Raw genomic sequence first — 20,314 nt, 5'->3', positions numbered from 1 at the left:
CTTTGAAAATGAAGAGTGCTTCGTCCCCAACGTGTGTAAAGTCCCAAGGTTCACTAATGCCTCATTCACATGTCAGTGTTCGGTCAGTGATTTCCATCAGTGATTTTGAGCCAAAACCAGGTGTGGCTCTAAACATAGAACAGGTGCTGATCTGTCCCTTATACCTGATGTCTGTGGAGGCTCCAGTCTTGGTTTTGCTCACAATCACTGATGGAAATAACTGACAGAACACTGATGTGGGAACTGACGTGTTGCACTTATACACCACCAGAATCTAGGAAGCCTAGAATATGGAATAAAAACAGAAACATGACAAGAAATCCATAAGCAAAGCAAACCATCTTTCCAAGTCCACACATGGCAGAAAACACCACAGGGTAGAAGGGGACAGGTGTCCTTATATAGGTTCGGGGGTCTCTAATCCAACTGTCCTACTAGTACACCGGGGCAGAAATACCCCATTACTTTGCTGCTGGTTACGACGTAAGGGAAAATACAAAGGTGTCAAATTCCACCATTTGCAGGGGATAAAAACGACAGGAGGCAGCGCCTCGTGTGTGTTGCTGCTTGGTACGAGATAATAGTAAGTGGTCCGTTCCGCTTACCGTTTTTTGTTGTGAGAAGTCACAACTGCTTTTCTTCACTTTGCTGGTATTTTCCTGTCGTGATGCCAGGTCAGTATAGATGAGTAATATTTCTTTTATTAATACAGGTCGGCACGTTTCAAGGCCGGAGCGCCCCCTTCGTAATACTGTCCTGACGATGGGCTTGCTCCGCCCTTGAAACGCGCAGATCTGTATTAATAAAAATAAATATTACTCATCTATACCGACCTGGCATCACGTTCCTGTGACAGCGCCGACATAGAGGTTCTGATCTTCTTCTGTTTTCCTATGAAATTCCACCATTTGAAAGGAGCTATCCATACAGCTGAGGTCACCTACCTGGACGAGTATGAGACGAGATGGTTCCAAGAACTACATGTCACCTCATCAGGATGAGTAGGCAAACATGTCAATATAAATATATCTGTGAACTTCTACTTTATTATATGTAAACCTGTGCCTGGTGCAGGGAGCAGTTCACACTGGTCAGCTAACAGATAATTATCAGATCTGCTCTACATAAGACAACTGCCAGGCTGCTAGGAGTGTGTATGTTATCGCCATGCTGACACATCCAGTGACTGCAGCTCTGGTAGTGACTGGAGCATAAGACACAGCTCAGGTCAGTAAGTGACCGCACAGTCTCTCCTTATTATAACATTTATTACATTCAGGGACTGTTATTGAGTAGTAATATTCTCCTCCATCTTTGTGTTACTCTTCTTCCTCCAGAATGAATCTCCTCTCGTCTCTGGTTCTGCTCGGATCTCTGGCTCTGACTCTGGGGTGCAGTGGTCCTGATCCAGGAGGTGAGATAAGATCTAGATAGAGTAACTATGTGGTGATTTTATTTTGGGACACAAGTGATTGCAGCGTACTCAAGTTAGGTTTAAAAGTGTTCCTGGGTGTTGTAGTGCAATGGTGACACTAACCTGAGCCGGCTGACTCTCTGCAAGGGCAGGTAATGAAAAGTAATGTTCGTGACTCCAGTGCCAATTAAACGGTGGCACGCCGTTTGCTGATAGCAGGAATAACTGAGGAACCACGTGATGTTAAAACAGAACTCAAACTTTAGTAGTCATCATACATGGACATAGATGGAAGCGCAGTTCCTTTGCAGACAGTTGGTTTCAATACATTTGATGCAGGCAATATATAGCAAGGTGACTTCAGAGTGTTAAACACAGGACTTGCAGTACAGGCGGCTTGCACTGTATTCCTGACTGATCCTGGAACATGGAAACTCTTCTCCAAGGCCCGATGCCCTAGCTCTGGCGTATATCCTTGGTTTTATAATTATCAAGTACCTCCTCTGTTGTCTTTAGTACCTCTTGCTTTTCTGGACTTGCCTCTGTCTCTCTGTTTCCTCAAGCTGGTTAGCGGTGGTGTTCCTGATTCTGCATATTTGAACTCAGGAGGGGAACCTTCTCTGTGGATCTGGAACCCAGTTACAGGGGCTGCAATACCCTCTCCTGGTTTGCAGGCTTCAGGCCTGGACTTGACTCTGACATTGTCTAATCTCCAACTCCAACTAACTTAACTTCAACTCCTACTCCTACTACTACTACATTTCCCTTCCCTGACTGGGCCTTATATAGTCTAGGGCTCCCTAGCTCCCTCTAATGACTAAGAGCTGGAATGACACCCCTAACAGGCCTGTACATGCAAGTTTCACAGTAACAGGGAAGTACATAGCATTACATTACATTTTATAAAGATGACTTATACCAACCTCCCCATAAATAAGGGGAAACGACAGCACAAAAGTGACCCTTCTGTAGTGACGGCCATTACAGCCCCCGTACACTACATGATTCCAACAGAACACACAACAGATTCCACCAGGAGAACACACAACAGATTCCACCAGGAAAACAAACACACAACAGATTCCACCAGGAGAACACACAACAGATTCCACCAGGAAAACAAACACACGACAGATTCCACCAGGAGAACACACGACAGATTCCACCAGGAGAACACACGACAGATTCCACCAGGAGAACTCACAACAGATTCCACCAGGAGAACTCACAACAGATTCCACCAGGTCATCACATCTTTAACAAAAGCTAGGCCAAAATGCAGAAGCTGTGTGTGAGAAAATAAAGTCCACCCTTACTGCTTCCATAGGATTAAGACCTCATGTACACAGCCATTGCCTGGCCATGCCTGTATTGCAGCCCGCAAACAGCTTAAAGGGAACCTGTCACCAGGATTTTGGGTATAGAGCTGAGGACATGGGTTGCTAGATGGCCACTAGCACCTCCGCAATACCCAGTCCCCATAGCTCTGTGTGCTTTTATTGTGTATAAAAAACTATTTGATACATATGCAAATTAACCTGAGATGAGTCAGAGCTTGAAAATATGACTCTTCTCTGGTCACACAAGTAAGATATGACTCTTTTATGTTAATTTGCATATGTATCAAATCGTTTTTTTTACACAATAAAAGCACACAGAGCTATGGGGACTGGGTATTGCGGATGTGCTAGTGGCCATCTAGCAACCCATGTCCTCAGCTCTATACCCAAAATCCCGGTGACAGGTTCCCTTTAAGGAATGGTGCGGAATAGAGGCACGGAACCCCATGGAAGCACTACGGATTTCTTTGCGGTGCGGACGGATCACGGACCCATTCAAGTTAAATAGGTCTGCATCCGTCTACGGCAACCACACAGACAGTTCCCGGGCATTGGGGACCGCAATTTGCGGTCCCCAATGTACGGAACGGCCGACACACTTTCATGTGCATGAGGCCTAAGGGTGAAGTATCCGCTAGGTGCTGCTAACTGATCAACATCTAGTGTGACCACCTCTATAGAAGCAGGAGTTTTGGCAGCTTGCCGGTCTGGAGTATTCAGGCGTGTTTTAACATAACACCAAGTAGGAAAGTCATCAGCCATGATCCTAGAGAAGCAATTGTTGCTGCCCATTAATCTGGAAAGGGTTATACGGCTATTTCCAAACAATTTGAAGTCCATTATTCTACAGTGAGAAAGATTATTCACAAGTGGAAAGCATTCAAGACAGCAGACAACCTTCCTGGGAGAAGTCTGAAAGTGCAAAGCTCAGCAAAAATTACAAAAACCAAAGAGCCCCATCTAAGACTCTACAGGCCTCAGATATAATGTTAAATGTTCAGTTTCGTGAACAGACAATTAGAAAAATACTGAACGTGCATAGCTTGTGTGGAAAGGTTGAAAGCAACAAAAGACCTCACAACGATATGTTGAAGGTAGATCACCGGCCTCAATAACAACTTACCTAATTGGTTATTGCCTAAATGGTAAATTGATTGTATTAAAACATAACGTTTATTATATCTAAAATGAATGAGAAAATTATTAATATAATACATTTGTTCCCCTATAGAACCGGTTTGGCCCTTTTGCCCGCGCTTAACATGATAGCCAGGAGAACAACAGGTACACAGGAGAAAAAAGTGGATCGCTGGTACGGCGCTGTCACAGGAATTTTTCCAGCAGTCAACTTCGTAGTATGAAGATGGCTCTTATTAACATATAGTCTACGCGTTTTGAGGGCTTTAGCGCCCTCTTCCTCAGGACAATACAAGTTAGGTTGTTACAAGTTGTATTGTCCTGAGGAAGAGGGCACTAAAGCCCTCAAAACGCGTTGACTATATGTTAGTAAGTGCCATCTTCATAACACAAAGTTGACTGCTGGAAACATTCCGGTGACAGCGCAGTACTAGCGATCCACTTTTTTCTCCTGTGTACCTGTCGTTCTCCTGGCTATCAAGTGAATCACGGGCAAAAGGATCATGGCTGCAGTCCAAGAACAATAGTTGGGTAAATAGGTCTATGAATGAGTCAAATGTGAGGCCATCTGGTCAACAGCTAAAGCTTGGTCAAAACTGGGTCATGCAACAGGACAATGATCCCAATCACACCAACAAATCTACAACAGAATGGTTGAGAAAGAAAAGAATCAAGGTGCTGAAATGGTCCAAAGTCACAACCTCGACCCACCTAAGAGAGTGCGGTGCATAAACCAATGTCCACAATCCTCAAAGAACTGAATTAACGTTGTAAAGAAAGGAGGCCAAAATTCCTCCAGAACAATGTCAGAGACCGATAGAATCCTAAAAAAAAATTACTATAAGCGATTGCTGCTAAAGGAGGTTCTCACAAGCTATGGATTAGTTGGGGGCACTTAATTTTTCATACATGGCTTCTCCATATTGGCTTAATTTTTTGTGGAATAAATATTGGTGGAATTTATCAAGTTACAGCACCAAATTATGGAACCTCCTCCACCAGCCTCAAACTCTGATGAGGTTCTGGTGTTGGTTTTTGGTGTTTATGTTCCTTAAATGTTGCACTTTTGTCTCATCTGATCATAGAACGTTATCCTAGAACAGTGGTGAAACTATGGCACTCAAAGCCCTGTCTGTGGGCATGCGGCTCTGTGTAGGCCGTGCGTAGGTTGCCACCAGTGCACTATTACTAATGAGCGCTTCCATTGTGAAGCTCTCATTAGTAAAGCCTTTGCCCTTCCCCCTCTTCTGCTTGTTAAAAAAAACAACTTACTTCATCCATCTGATCACGCCGGAACACTCGCTGCTCACTGGATGCACAGGACAGGACCTGCACTCCAGCGTGATGATGTTTCACAGCATTGACTGGATGAAGCAGGACCTGCAAAACTTCATCACGCTTAAGTGCAGGTCCTGTCCAGTGAGCAGCGAGTGTTCCCTGTGGCATGAGCAAATGGACGAGGTGAGTTTTATTTTTTTAGTTATTTTTTGCACAAGAAGAGTGGAGAAGGGGGCATTAATAATACTGTGGCATCTAATGCGGGCATTATTAATGCTTGGAGCCACTAATGGAGGAAAAGTAATACTGGGGGGGCAGTAATGGGGGCATTAATAAGGCCTTTTTAATACCGGGGGCTACTAATGGGGCATTATTAATACTGGGGGCCACTAATGGGACATTTTTAATACTAGGGGTGCCAACGGGGGCATTCATTTTACTGGGTCCTGTTAAGCCACACCCCATAGATTAACTTGGCCGGTATTTTTCAGTATTCAGGTTAAATTGCCGTGTTGGCACTTTGCGATAAATAAGTGGGTTTTGGGTTGCAGTTTGGACGTTCGGTCTTTAAAAGGTTCGCCATCCTAGAAGCATTGTAGAACATTCAGGAGGTCTCAGAAAACCTGATATGGTCCATGTTTTTTTTTGTTTTTTTTTGTGGCTTCCCTTATGGTGTTCTTCAATGATGCTATGTTTGGAGAAAAAAAGAACACTGCCCAGTCAGGAAGAATAGAGCTACATGCTGCACTGTTCCTCCTGCCCAATATGATCGAATTGCTGAAGAACATTCAATGCAATATCTAACAAATACATCTGCTTCTTTATGTTCCTCATCCTGATGGTTGTCGTGAATTATTAAGAGAAATAGACATCAGGACTCACATTTCACCTTTACTGTATATTACAGAAGGCTTTTTATTTCCTTAGCCATAAATATAGCAAGAAATGGAGAAGCCTCCCAGGATTCCGACTACCATGGTGATAACTTGGGATGTGCTAAAAAGGCCATAGACGGTGTGAAAAATGTAAATTACTTCAAAGGTTTCTGCACTCACAACAATGGCGGAAGGGATCCCTGGTGGAAGGTGGACCTGAAACAGACCTACAATATATCACATGTTGTCATAACCAACAGGATGGATTGTTGTCCACAGCGGCTGATGAGAGCCGAGGTCCGAGTCGGGAACTCCCCTGACAACAACAACCCTGTGTAAGTTCATAGTAGTCGTCATATTCTTACTGTCTACTCCTGCCGGCCAAACAACCACAATGTCCCAACTTTTGTTTTTCCAGAATGTCCTGTCTTGTGTTTCTCCACCATATTCTGTCTTGTGTTTCTCCACTGTGTTCTGTGTTGTGTTTCTCCACTATGTTCTGTGTTGTGTTTCTCCATCATGTTTAGTCTTGTGTTTCTCCACCATATTTTGTCTTATGTTTCTCCACCATGTTCTGTGTTGTGTTTCTCCACCATATTCTGTCTTATGTTTCTCCACCATGTTCTGTGTTGTGTTTCTCCACCATATTCTGTCTTATGTTTCTCCACCATATTCTGTCTTATGTTTCTCCACCATATTCTGTCTTATGTTTCTCCACCATATTCTGTCTTATGTTTCTCCACCATGTTCTGTGTTGTGTTTCTCCACCATGTTCTGTGTTGTGTTTCTCCACCATGTTCTGTGTTGTGTTTCTCCACCATGTTCTGTGTTGTGTTTCTCCACCATGTTCTGTCTTGTGTTTCTCCACAATGTTCTGTCTTGTGTTTCTCCACAATGTCCTATCTTGTGTCCTGGCTGGATTAATGTTTTAATCACATTATACACTGCTCATTTCCATGGTTATGACCACCCTGAAATCCATCAGCAGTGAGTGTGCTTGCACACTATAAGAAAAAGCACCAGCCTATGTGCGCTCCCACGTTCCTAGCCACCAGAGAGGCCAACGCTTTTTCCTATAGTGTGCAAGCATGACCACTGCTGATGGATTGCAGGATGGTCGTAACCATGAAAACAAGAAGTGTATAACGTGATGGAAAATTGAATCCAGGAAGCAACGGAGGCAATATGGACAATCACAATACATTAGTAAGTGTCTTCTATTAACTTCCTCTACATAATAAATGCCACTTGCTGAAGTGAGACAACCCCTTTTATGGCCACACTGCACCTTTAATACGGCACTGCCATTAACAATACATACCCCCTGAACAGTGCGGTATCTTAAGTTTAAGTAGAGCCAGTGCAGCATGACCATGCAATGTGTTCATACCTTGAAGTTTAGGAACAATTTCACCTATCTTTACATTCATTTATGTTATTGTCTATGCTCAATTGTTTCTGGTTTTGTCCCACAAAAAATATTCTACATGTTGCAAACCATCTTAATATTTTTGTAATTAGATGCAATTGAAATTTAGGTATAACCACTGAGATACTCAATAAAATCTGTATAGCGCCACCTGCTTTTTGCTGTTTTCTAATTTCTCTGTCCACTTCCTGAAGTGAACACACAAGCTCAGTTCCATCCTTTAAATACCATCATCTGGTTGTAGCTTTGTCAGAACTATGTGATGTCTGATGAACATTAATCATGGCGTAACCCCTTTACACTTGACTCAAGCATAATGAATATAGAGGATTGAGCCAATGATCCTCACAAGGTTTTGCTGGTTTTCACCTCCAGGTGCGGCACAGTCAACAATACTGTAGATGCCACCTTGAAGTTCTGCTGTAATGGGATGGAAGGTCAGTTCATCAGCTTGGTGATCCCAGGACGCTCAGAGTGGTTGTCGCTGTGTGAGGTCGAGGTTTATGGAGAACTGGTCACCGAGGACTATAAAACCTGCTGGTAGCCACCACGTTCCAGGAGATCTTTTCTTCAGCTGCGTCCACCTCTTCTCTCCAGCTCTATAGGGAGTTTTCCATTGTATAGACACTTGTTTGAGGTTGGAAGGAACAGGTTCTCCTCTGATACTTCTGCATTTGGTAAAATTCTAAAATAAACACATTGGGGGATTTATCAAACTGATGTAAAGTAGAACTGGCTTAGTTTCCCATAGGAACCAATCGGATTCCACCTTTCTTTACTCACAGCTTCTTTGGAAAATGAAAGGAGGAATCTGATTTGTTGCTATGGGAAACTAAGCCAGTTCTACTTTACACCAGTTTGATTAAAGACCACAATTCTCTTTAATTCAACCCTTGTGTCTTAATTTGTTTGTAAGAAACAGAGGTAGATCACTACTACAGTATATCCCTCACCACCATGTCACAATGAGTATGGATAAACTCCGTACTACAGCCGCCATGGCAGACCTGCACATTGCTGTAATGAGGAGCTGCTAACAGCACAGCAGTAGAAAAGTGAGATGTGTGCCCTCAGATGACCTCTAGTGGTCAATGTGAAAACTAAAAAATCTGGTGTCTCACAGCAGAACTTGGCAGACAACCCCCTATATGACCTGAATCCCCCAAAGCCACGACCTTCCATGAGAGCTGGGGCGTAGCTATAGGGGAAGCAGAAAAAGCGGCTTCTTTGAGGCCCGAAATCAGAAGGGGTCCACCCAGGAGGAGGACTAAAAGATTATATTGTCAAAGCTTCCTTAAGAGCACTGTACAATGACATTATATAGAGTGACATGACAGAGTATATACATTTATGAGGATAAAACAGCTGAGAGACTAGCCACAAGAGTGAGGGTTGCACAAGAGGAGGGGGTAGTGAAGAATTTGCTGGGGGCCACTTTCAAAAATTAGTAGTAGTGGTGGCAGTAGTAATAGTAGTAGTAGTAGTGGTAGTAGTAATAGCAGTAGTAGTGGTGGCAGTAGAAGTAGTATGTAGTAATAGTACTGGTAGTAATAGCAATAGTAGTAGTTGTAGTAGTCGTGGAAGTAGTAGTAGAAATTGTAATAGTAGTAATAGTAGATGTGGTAGTAATAGTAATAATAATAGAAGTAGTAGTAATAGTAGTAGTGTTAGTAGTAATAGCAGTAGTGGTGGTGGCAGTTGAAATAGTATGTGTAACGGACCGTTTCAGCAGACAAGGGGTTAAAATCCGTTTAGGCGATATGCCCCTTTCTGAGAGACAGGCACAGCTACTGCAGAACACCAACCTCCCGAACTGGATATAAAATAGCACTCCAAACTGGAACTGTCACGGCTGAGGGTGGGGGAAACCCTCAGCCGTGTGCCGGAGGATGATGGTCGCTGCTTGACCAGGACGAACAGGATTAGGGAGCAGATCACCTCCTAACAGCGTCCCTAACCTGACCCTAACTCCTACCTGCATGGGCCGACCTTGAAGGTAGGAGGACCCATGCGCAGGAACCTCGGATCCCTACTCGCCCTCCGCCGGTCCCTAGGCTAGGAGTCAGAGTAAGACATCCTGTTCCTTCTGGATACGGAGGAACAGGAGTCTAACTGGCCAAGCTGCAAGGAAGGGAGAACAAGTGCAACCTGTGGCAGTGGCAGGTACTTGCCACAAACATCACACTGACCTGCCACAGACAACCAAGCCTGGAACCCATGTGGGTGTACTGCCCACAGACAGCAGGACTCAGCACACAAACATACAACACACGGGAACCCAGGACCACAGGTGCAATAAAACAACATAAAGCAAACACATCTTCAGACACCAAAGGACATCTATAAGCTTATGACCAGAAGGTTGGCCCCCACTGGCAGTTGGTAAGTAACCAGGAGGATGTCTACAGCCAGCATGGCTGAAACACCCTCTCTGGCTACTGCCTACAACTGAGGCTTTATAGGGCCAAGAGGCCACACCCAACAATCAGACACACCCCGTGACTCAGACACACAGAAAGGGAGTTAACCCTTCCAATACCACAGAAGGGAAAACATAACTAAAAGGGGAAGTGTCAAAACTACAAACACACTGTGGCTGTTGCCGCAGGCAACGACATGGGTGGCAAGCGTGTCCTGGGAGTCAGCCCGAAGGCCGGGACACTGCCACCACATGTACACATACAACCAAACGTTGCCACGGGCAACCACAGTGAAGGGAAGATGTCAGTGCACACCACACACAAAACAGAGTGCACACAGACATACGAAAGTGCATACAAAACGTGCACATAACTCCAAGGGAACCGCACACATAGCTGTTGTCCACGGCAACCGCACCTGATGCTAACTACATTATGCCTCAAGCTGCGGTTGACACAACAACCCAAAACCGCGGGCAACAGAATGCGGCTCCCAAGGAGTCACGGCCAAAACCGTGGCCGTGACAGGAACCTCACGAATAGCTGCTAGCAGACGAACAGGAATCAGCTTACACTCCTGGCAATCAGTCTCTAACAGCATACAGCGGATCCCCTCAATAACGAGACAAAGCTCCGTGTTGAGGGTCAAGCAGTGGTCTGACTGTACTTCACGTACAGCCTATTTTATTCATAAACCACAAACATAGTACTGCCCACAGGAGTTTGAAATATAACCAATCAGTAATTTACAACACATACAATGTAACTACAGCAACCAATCGTTCACGCCCCCAGAGGACCAGAATGAAGACTGTGACATAGGACAGATACAACATATCCCCACAATGCATCATGGTTTCCTCCTCTCTGTCCCTTAGACAACCTGAGGAGCAATCCAATTATCTCTCAGGACAAAGAGAAATCACCAATACACATGTGTATACAACAGGACAGACATCACCATTTAAACACACAATGGGACAATGGCACAATAGAAACACACCCAGCATTTCCTCCCAAGCTGACAAGTTACACTTATTATAAATTGTTACAACTTTGTGAGTTTACATTGGCCATACATATAACTAACATCAATTTAAACAGTATAACTTGGGGACAAACCTATCCAAAATTCACTTGAATAGGTTCAGGGGTTTAAAAGTTAGTATATGGCCCATAATCCTGGGGCAAGAGGCCAGCAGCCAGGCCTCTCCAAAACCCAGTGGTGAGGTTGGTTTCGCCACACATCTCTCCCCCCCCAGGGAAGACTAACCAGATACCTGACCTCACGCCGGTCGGTACCTGAGTTAGTCTGGCAGCCCACCCACAACCCAATACTGGACCTGTTGCATTTGGTAGCCTGTCTCTGTCCAGTGAGTCCACCAAGGTTATGTTGGAAGCTGGTACTACCGGTCTCTGTGTTGCTCCCTGGCTTAGAGTCTGGTTGTTGGAGGGGGAGGCCGACTGTCTCTACCCCCTGTGCTGTAGGTGCAGAGACCACGGTCCCATCTGCACTGTTGTGGGGCTTACTGTCTCCCCCTGGTGCGTTAAGCTGCCGCTGGGGAGAGTGGGTAACGAGCTCCTCTCCCATACATACTTCCAGCCGCTGGGGAGGGCGACCGACCGTCTCCGCTCCCAATACAGTGTCCTGCTGCTGGGGAAAGGAGACTGGGCTCTCTATTCCCTGTTGGACACTCTGCCGCTGGGGGACAGGACCGACTGTCTCTGCCCCCTGTAACTCCGCCTGCCGCTGGGGAATGGAGACTGGGCTCTCTATTCCCTGTTGGACACTCTGCCGCTGGGGAATGGAGACTGGGCTCCCAATTCCCAAAAAATCACTCTGCGGCTGGGGGGCAGGAACAACTACCTCTGCCCCCTGTAACTCAGCCTGCCGCTGGGGAGGGAGGACGCTGCTCTCCTCTCCCTGCATTTCACACTGCCTTCCCGGCATATCACTCTGCTGCTGGGGGGCAGGAACAACTACCTCTGCCCCTGTAACTCAGCCTGCCGCTGGGGAGGGAGGACGCTGCTCTCCTCTCCCTGCACTTCACACTGCCGCTGGGGAATGGAGACTGGGCTCCCAATTCCCTCCAGGACCGGTGGAGAGACCTCGGTCCCATCTCTACCGGCCACCTGGGGTCCTTCCCAGTAACACTCTACAATATCTGCCCAGCTGAATGGGTCTGGGTCTGTCACCTTACCGTCCTGCTGAGCCTTCCCAATGGAGTGGAAGAGATCTCGGTAGTCCTGCTCCAGTTCCCACTCCAGGGTTGCTAGGTGAGCCAGGTCTTGCTCTACCTCATGGGGGTCATCCCACTCATGCCTAGCCTCCCTCTCATAGAAAATGTCCTGAAGTCTGGACTGTGCAGGGCTCCCGAAGTCAGGCTCTGCAAAGGACTCCCATAACAAGCCAGGACCATAAAAACGCCTCTCCCTCTGGCTTGTCATGTTCGGCTGTCCAGGGTATATACTGTGCCATATACCACCAAAGCGCCTGGTAGGCATCCTCCAGCCATAGCTCCTGCCATACCCGGTGCTCTAGATCCTTCACCCATTCCTCCAGGGGCTGCTCTCCCAGGAAGAGCATCTGCAGGGCCACTTGCTTCTGCAACCGCTGTTGTGGTAGTGGTAGTAATAGTAGTGGTGGTAGCCGTAGGAGAGATAGTAGTAGTGATGGTGGAAGTAGTAGTGGTAGTAGTAATAGTAGTAGTAGTGGAAGTAGTAATAGTAGTAGTAGTCGTAGTACTAGTAGTAAAAGTGGTAGAAGTAGTAGTGGTGTTAGTAGTAGTGGAAGTAGTAGTAGTAGTGGTGGCAGTAGTAATAGTAATAGTAGTAGTAGTGGTAGTAATAGTAGTAGCAGTGGTAGTACTAGTAGTAAAAGTGGTAGTAATAGTAGTGGTGGTGGTGGTAGTAGTAGTGATGGTAGTAGTAGTGGTGGCAGTAGTAAAAGTAGTAGTAGTAGTGGTAGTACTGATAGTAGTAGTGGTTGTAGTACTAGTAGTAGTGGTAATAAAAGTAGTAAAAGTGGTGGTGGTGGTAGTAGTGGCAGTAGTAGTAGTAAAGATAGCAATAGTAGTAGAAGTAGTTGTAGTAGTAGTAGTGGTAGTAGCAGTAGTGGTGGTAGTAGTAGTCATAGCAGTAGTAGTGGTAGTAATAGTGGTGGTGGTGGTGGCAGTAGTAATAGTAGAAGTAGTGGTAGTAGTAGTAATAGCAGCAGAAGTGGTGGTAGTAATAGTAGTGGTAGTAGTAATAGTAGTTGTAGTAGTAGTAATAGTAGTAGTAATGGTAGTTCTAGTAGTAAAAGTGGTAGTAGTAGTAGTGATAGTAGTAGTGGTGGTAGTAGTAATGATAGTAGTAGTAGTGGTAGTAGTAGTAGTGGTGGTGGTGGTGGCAGTAGAAATAGTAGTTGTAATAGTAAAAGTAGTGGTAGTAGTAATAGAAGTAGTAGTAGTAGTAGTGATAGTAGTTGAAGTAGTAGTAGTGCGAGTAGTAGTAGTAGTGGTGGTAGTAGTAGTTGTAGTAGTGGAAGTAGTAGTAGTGCAAGTAGTAGTAGTAGTAGTTGTGGTAGTAGTGGTGGTAGTAGTGTTATTAGTAATAGTAGTATCAGAAGAAATAGTAATAATAGTAGTGGTAGTAATAGCAGTGGTAGTAGTGGTGGTAGTAATAGTGTCAGTAGAAGTGGTGGTAGTAGTATTGGTAGTAGTAGTGGTGGTTGTAGTATTAGTAGTGGTTCTGGATGTTGTAGTAGTAACAGTAGTAGTAGTAGTGGTAGTAGCAGTAGTGGTGGAAGAAGTAGTAATACTAGTAGTGGTAGAACTAGTGGTGGTAGTAGTAGTAATTTTTGTAGTGATTGTAGTAGTAGTAGTAGTGGTGGTGTTAGTAGTGATAGTACTCTAGTAGTAGTAGTGGTAGTCATAGTAGTAGTGTTGGTGGTAGTAGTAATAGTAGTAGTATAAGTAGTAGTGGTGGTTGTAGTAGTGGAAGTAGTAGTAGTGCGATTAGTAGTAGTAGTGGTGGTGGTGGTAGTAGTAGTAGTTGTAGTGGTGGTAGTAGTAGTGGTAGTAGTAGTAGTGTTATTAGTAATAGTAGTATCAGTAGTCATAATAGTAGTGGTAGTAATAATAGCAGTGGTAGTAGTGGTGGTAGTAATAGTGTCAGTAGCAGTAGTAGTGGTGGTAGTAGTAGTGGTGGTAGTAGTGGTGGTTGTAGTATTAGTAGTGGTTCTGGTTGTTGTAGTAGTAACAGTAGTAGTAGTGGTGGTAGTAGCAGTAATGGTGGAAGAAGTAGTAATAATAGTAGTGGTAGAACTAGTAGTGGTAGTAGTAGTAATTTTTGTAGTGATTGTAGTAGTGGTGGTGTTAGTAGTGATAGTACTCTAGTAGTAGTAGTGGTAGTCATAGTAGTAGTGGTGGTGGTAGTAGTAATAGTAGTAGTATTAGTAGTAGTAGTGGTAGTAATAGTAGTGGTAGTAGTAGTAGTTGTGGTAGTGATAGTAGTGGTATTAGTAGTAGTGGTGGAAGTAGTAATGAGAGTAGTAGTGGTTGTAGTAGTAGTGATAATAGTAGTAGTAGTGGTGGTAGTAGTGATAGCAGTAGTAGTGGTAGTAGGAGTAGTGGTGGCAGTAGAAAAAGTAGTAATAGCAGTAGTAGTGATAACAGTAGTAGTGCTAGTAGTTAGAGTTGAGCAGACACCTGGATGTTCCGGTTCGGGACCCAAACTTGACCGCTAAACCCATTGATGTCAATGGGGACCCGAACTTTTGGCCACTAAAATTGCTCTAAAATAGTCCTGGAAAGGGCTAGAGGGCTGCAAAAGGCATCAAAATGTGCTCAAGAGCATGGCAACTGTTCTGCAAACAAATGTGGATAGGGAAATGGCTTAACCTCTTAAGCACATAGGGCGTACAGGTACGCCCTTGTGCCCTGGTACTTAAGGACACAGGGCGTACATGTACGCCCTGTATATTTTCGATCACAGCCGCGAGGCGGTGATCGGAACCCCGTGCCTGCTCAAATCATTGAGCAGGCACTTGGGGCAAATGCGCCGGGGGGTCCGGTGACCCCCCCATGTATGCGATCGCAGAAAACCGCAGGTCAATTCAGACCTGCGGTTTTCTGCGTTTCCGGGTTGTTCGGGTCTCTGAAGACCCGATAACCCGGAACAGGATGGTGATGGTGGTGTGATTTCACCCCACCAATCACCATCCAGCGATCCTGAGTGGTGATTGCAGAAATTATTGGGACATTTAACAAAATAAAACTAAGAATAAGTGCACTTGAGTACAAGAATGGATGGTTGAGGCTGGTATAAACAGGGCCGGTGCAAGGATTTTTGCCGCCCTAGGCAAGATAAAAATTGCCGCCCCCCCTTCACAGATGATCTGCCCTTATCATGTTCCACCCCTTTGTCAGCATTTAAATGAAAAGAACTGCTATGTTTCCCTTAGGGTTAATCCAGCTTCTTGTAGCCACCTCCCTGACAGCCGCTAGAGGCGCTTCCGCGATTCTCACTGTGAAAATGACAGTGGGAAGACGCAGAACATAGTTTTGAATGCGTGCGCATGCGGGGAGAATCGGGGAGAAGAGTTCCCAGTGAGGGGTTTTAACCCCTTCAGCCCAGTGGGAGGGGGACACGAGGGTGCTCCACTCCTAACAACTATATAGTGCCAGGAAAATGAGTCTGTTTTCCTGGCACTATAGTGTCCTTTACCACCAGTACTGCACAGTGTCTGTTCTCTGCAGGAACAGGCTATAGACACCAGTACCACTACATTAACTGTACTGGTTCTGGCACTATAGTGCTCCTTTACCACCAGTACTGCACAGTGTCTGTTCTCTGCAGGAACAGGCTATAGACACCAGTACCACTACATTAACTGTACTGGTTCTGGCACTATAGTGCTCCTTTACCACCAGTACTGCACAGTGTCTGTTCTCTGCAGGAACAGGCGATAGACACCAGTAGCACTACATTAACTGTACTGGTTCTGGCACTATAGTGTCCTTTACTACCAGTACTGCACAGTGTCTGTTCTCTGCAGGAACAGGCTATAGACACCAGTACCGGTTATGAGACTATAGTGCTCCTTTACCACCAGTACTGCACAGTGTCTGTTCTCTGCAGGAACAGGCGATAGACACCAGTACCACTACATTAACTGTACTGGTTCTGCCACTATAGTGCTCCTTTACTACCAGTACTGCACAGTGTCTGTTCTCTGCAGGAACAGGCGATAGACACCAGTACCACTACATTAACTGTACTGGTTCTGGCACTATAGTGTCCTTTACTACCAGTACTGCACAGTGTCTGTTCTCTGCAGGAACAGGCTATAGACACCAGTACCGGTTATGGGACTATAGTGTCCTTTACCACCAGTACTGAACAGTGTCTGTTCTCTGCAGGAACAGGCTATAGACACCAGTACCACTACATTAGCTGTACTGGTTCTGGGACTATAGTGTCCTTTACCACCAGTACTGCACAGTGTCTGTTCTCTGCAGGAACAGGCTATAGACACCAGTACCACTACATTAACTGTACTGGTTCTGGGACTATAGTGCTACTTTACCACCAGTACTGCACAGTGTCTGTTCTCTGCAGGAATAGGTTATAGACACCAGTACCACTACATTAACTGTACTGGTTCTGGGACTATAGTGTCCTTTACCACCAGTACTGCACAGTGTCTGTTCTCTGCAGGAACAGGCTATAGACACCAGTACCACTACATTAACTGTACTGGTTCTGGCACTATAGTGTCCTTTACCACCAGTACTGCACAGTGTCTGTTCTCGGCAGGAACAGGCTATAGACACCAGTACCACTACATTAACTGTACTGGTTCTGGGACTATAGTGTCCTTTACCACCAGTACTTCACAGTGTCTGTTCTCTGCAGGAACAGGCTATAGACACTGGTGATGAGCGGGAGGTGCCATATTCGATTTCGCGATATTTCGCGAATATTCAATTGAATATTCGTATTATTTTCGTCGAAATCGAATATTCGTAATTATTTTATTTTTTTCGCAAATAATATGCGATTAAATTAATCGTACGATTTTTTATTTTTATTTTTTTCTGTTTAAGGCAACGTTCCTATGACTATGGCTAGGCTAATATGTGTATTTTACGAAATTTCTTAATATTGCTCTAACTTCGTCTTTTAGAATATTCGTAATGTTCTAAAAGACGAAGTTAGAGCAATATTAAGAAATTTCGTAAAATACACATAAAGATTGTAATTCAGCTAATATAGTGCCATAATTTTATTTTTTTTGCCTAATTTTTTTTTGCCTCTTCTGCACTTTAGTTTTGGGAAATATGTACACTATTAAAAAAAGAATATAGCACTATATTAGCTAAATTGCAGTCTATATGCGTATTTTACGAATATTCTTAATATTGCTCTAACTTCGTCTTCATACGATTAATTTAATCGTACGATTTTTTATTTATTTTTTTCCTGTATAAGGCAACGTTCCTATGACTATGGCTAGGCTAATATGTGTATTTTACGAAATTTCTTAATATTGCTCTAACTTCGTCTTTTAGAATATTACGAATATTCTAAAAGACGAAGTTAGAGCAATATTAAGAAATTTCGTATAATACACATAGATTGTAATTTAGTTAATATACTGCTAAAGATTTTTTTTTAATAGTGTACATATTTTCCAAAACGGAAGTTCAGAAGAGGCAAAAAAAATTTGACAAAAAAAAAAAGGATTATAGCACTATATTAGCTAAATTACAATCTATGTGTATTATACGAAATTTCTTAATATTGCTCTAACTTCGTCTTTTAGAATATTCGTAATATTGCTCTAACTCCGTCTTTTAGAATATTACGAATATTCTAAAAGACGAAGTTAGAGCAATATTAAGAATATTCTAAAATACGAAGTTAGAGCAATAATATTCCACTTTGGCATACTGCTCCCCGACAAGCGTCCCCGTCACCATGGGAACGCCTGTGGGTTAGAATATACCATCGGATCTGAGGTTTTACGATCTCAGGGAAAACTCAAATCCGATGGTATTTTCTAACCCACAGGCGTTCCCATGGTGACGGGGACGCTTGTCGGGGAGGTGTATGCTGAAGTTGATTAAATAACGATTTTGTCATGCGCACGGGCACACATACACTGCGTGCAGAATTATTAGGCAAATGAGTATTTTGACCACATCATCCTCTTTATGCATGTTGTCTTACTCCAAGCTGTATAGGCTCGAAAGCCTACTACCAATTAAGCATATTAGGTGATGTGCATCTCTGTAATGAGAAGGGGTGTGGTCTAATGACATCAACACCCTATATCAGGTGTGCATAATATTAGGCAACTTCCTTTCCTTTGGCAAAATGGGTCAAAAGAAGGACTTGACAGGCTCAGAAAAGTCAAAAATAGTGAGATATCTTGCAGAGGGATGCAGCACTCTTAAAATTGCAAAGCTTCTGAAGCGTGATCATCGAACAATCAAGCGTTTCATTCAAAATAGTCAACAGGGTCGCAAGAAGCGTGTGGAAAAACCAAGGCGCAAAATAACTGCCCATGAACTGAGAAAAGTCAAGCGTGCAGCTGCCAAGATGCCACTTGCCACCAGTTTGGCCATATTTCAGAGCTGCAAAATCACTGGAGTGCCCAAAAGCACAAGGTGTGCAATACTCAGAGACATGGCCAAGGTAAGAAAGGCTGAAAGACGACCACCACTGAACAAGACACACAAGCTGAAACGTCAAGACTGGGCCAAGAAATATCTCAAGACTGATTTTTCTAAGGTTTTATGGACTGATGAAATGAGAGTGAGTCTTGATGGGCCAGATGGATGGGCCCGTGGCTGGATTGGTAAAGGGCAGAGAGCTCCAGTCCGACTCAGACGCCAGCAAGGATGAGGTGGAGTACTGGTTTGGGCTGGTATCATCAAAGATGAGCTTGTGGGGCCTTTTTGGGTTGAGGATGGAGTCAAGCTCAACTCCCAGTCCTACTGCCAGTTTCTGGAAGACACCTTCTTCAAGCAGTGGTACAGGAAGAAGTCTGCATCCTTCAAGAAAAACATGATTTTCATGCAGGACAATGCTCCATCACACGCGTGCAAGTACTCCACAGCGTGGCTGGCAAGAAAGGGTATAAAAGAAGAAAATCTAATGACATGGCCTCCTTGTTCACATGATCTGAACCCCATTGAGAACCTGTGGTCCATCATCAAATGTGAGATTTACAAGGAGGGAAAACAGTACACCTCTCTGAACAGTGTCTTGGAGGCTGTGGTTGCTGCTGCACGCAATGTTGATGGTGAACAGATCAAAACACTGACAGAATCCATGGATGGCAGGCTTTTGAGTGTCCTTGCAAAGAAAGGTGGCTATATTGGTCACTGATTTGTTTTTGTTTTGTTTTTGAATGTCAGAAATGTATATTTGTGAATGTTGAGATGTTATATTGGTTTCACTGGTAAAAATAAATAATTGAAATGGGTATATATTTGTTTTTTGTTAAGTTGCCTAATAATTATGCACAGTAATAGTCACCTGCACACACAGATATCCCCCTAAAATAGCTAAAACTAAAAACAAACTAAAAACTACTTCCAAAAATATTCAGCTTTGATATTAATGAGTTTTTTGGGTTCATTGAGAACATGGCTGTTGTTCAATAATAAAATTAATCCTCAAAAATACAACTTGCCTAATAATTCTGCACTCCCTGTATTAACCATTACGATTTTTCTGTTGTAATATTCATGAACTCGAATATTATAACCAAGATTATTGGTTTCGATTAGAATAGGACGGATATTCTAAAATTGAAAATACAGCAATATATTCTTTATTTCGAATATTCCGGTCCATCTGAAAACGTGATTCCTTCCAGCTTCAATTCAGTTGCTTGTGGGCCAATGGCTCATTGACCCACAAGCAAGAAGCAGGGAGGACTCATATATTTTCAGATGAAAAAAAAATATATATATATACGAATATTCGATTTCGCGAATATATGGAACTATATTCTAAATATTCGCGAAATCTCGAAATTGCGATATTCGAGAAAAAAATTTGAAATTCGAATATTCGCGCTCAATACTAGGAGCGGCCTAGGTGGGGCTCCCGGAGGTGGTGGTCGAGCCGGGACCCTGTGGGCCCGCTCCACTGCATATGCCATAGAGAAAGACGCCTCTGGGAAAATTGACTTAAACCATGCCTCGAGAAATGCTGCAGGATCCTGACCCTCTGTTCTCTCAGGTAGGCCCAATATGCGCACGTTATTTCTTCTGGCCCTGGTCTCCAGGTCATCGCATTTTTGCTGCCACAAGGAGACAGAACCTTCCAGGGCTTGTATCTTAGCAGGTTTGGGGCGTGTGAGGTCTTCCAGCTCAGAGATTCTCCCCTCTGTTCCCCGCACTCTGTCTCTGAGTTGTTGA

The 20,314-nt window shown here is 44.1% G+C and overlaps 1 protein-coding gene across 1 annotated transcript; it reads left to right on the top strand.

The window, feature by feature from the left end:
* The first annotated feature begins 1,302 nt into the window (after positions 1 to 1,302).
* Positions 1,303 to 8,382, top strand: LOC121001597 (fucolectin-like). Its single transcript, XM_040432760.1, has 3 exons — positions 1,303 to 1,414; positions 6,097 to 6,379; positions 7,849 to 8,382. The coding sequence occupies exons 1-3, from the start codon at positions 1,339 to 1,341 to the stop codon at positions 8,015 to 8,017; spliced, it is 528 nt and encodes a 175-aa protein (XP_040288694.1). The 5' UTR covers positions 1,303 to 1,338; the 3' UTR covers positions 8,018 to 8,382.
* The last annotated feature ends 11,932 nt before the right edge of the window (positions 8,383 to 20,314 follow it).

This window comes from Bufo bufo, chromosome 5 (genome assembly GCF_905171765.1).
Source record: "Bufo bufo chromosome 5, aBufBuf1.1, whole genome shotgun sequence".
Classification (NCBI taxonomy): Eukaryota; Metazoa; Chordata; class Amphibia; order Anura; family Bufonidae; genus Bufo; species Bufo bufo.
The sequence above is the reverse complement of the archived record's forward strand: the minus strand, read 5'-3'. Positions and strand labels throughout refer to the sequence as shown.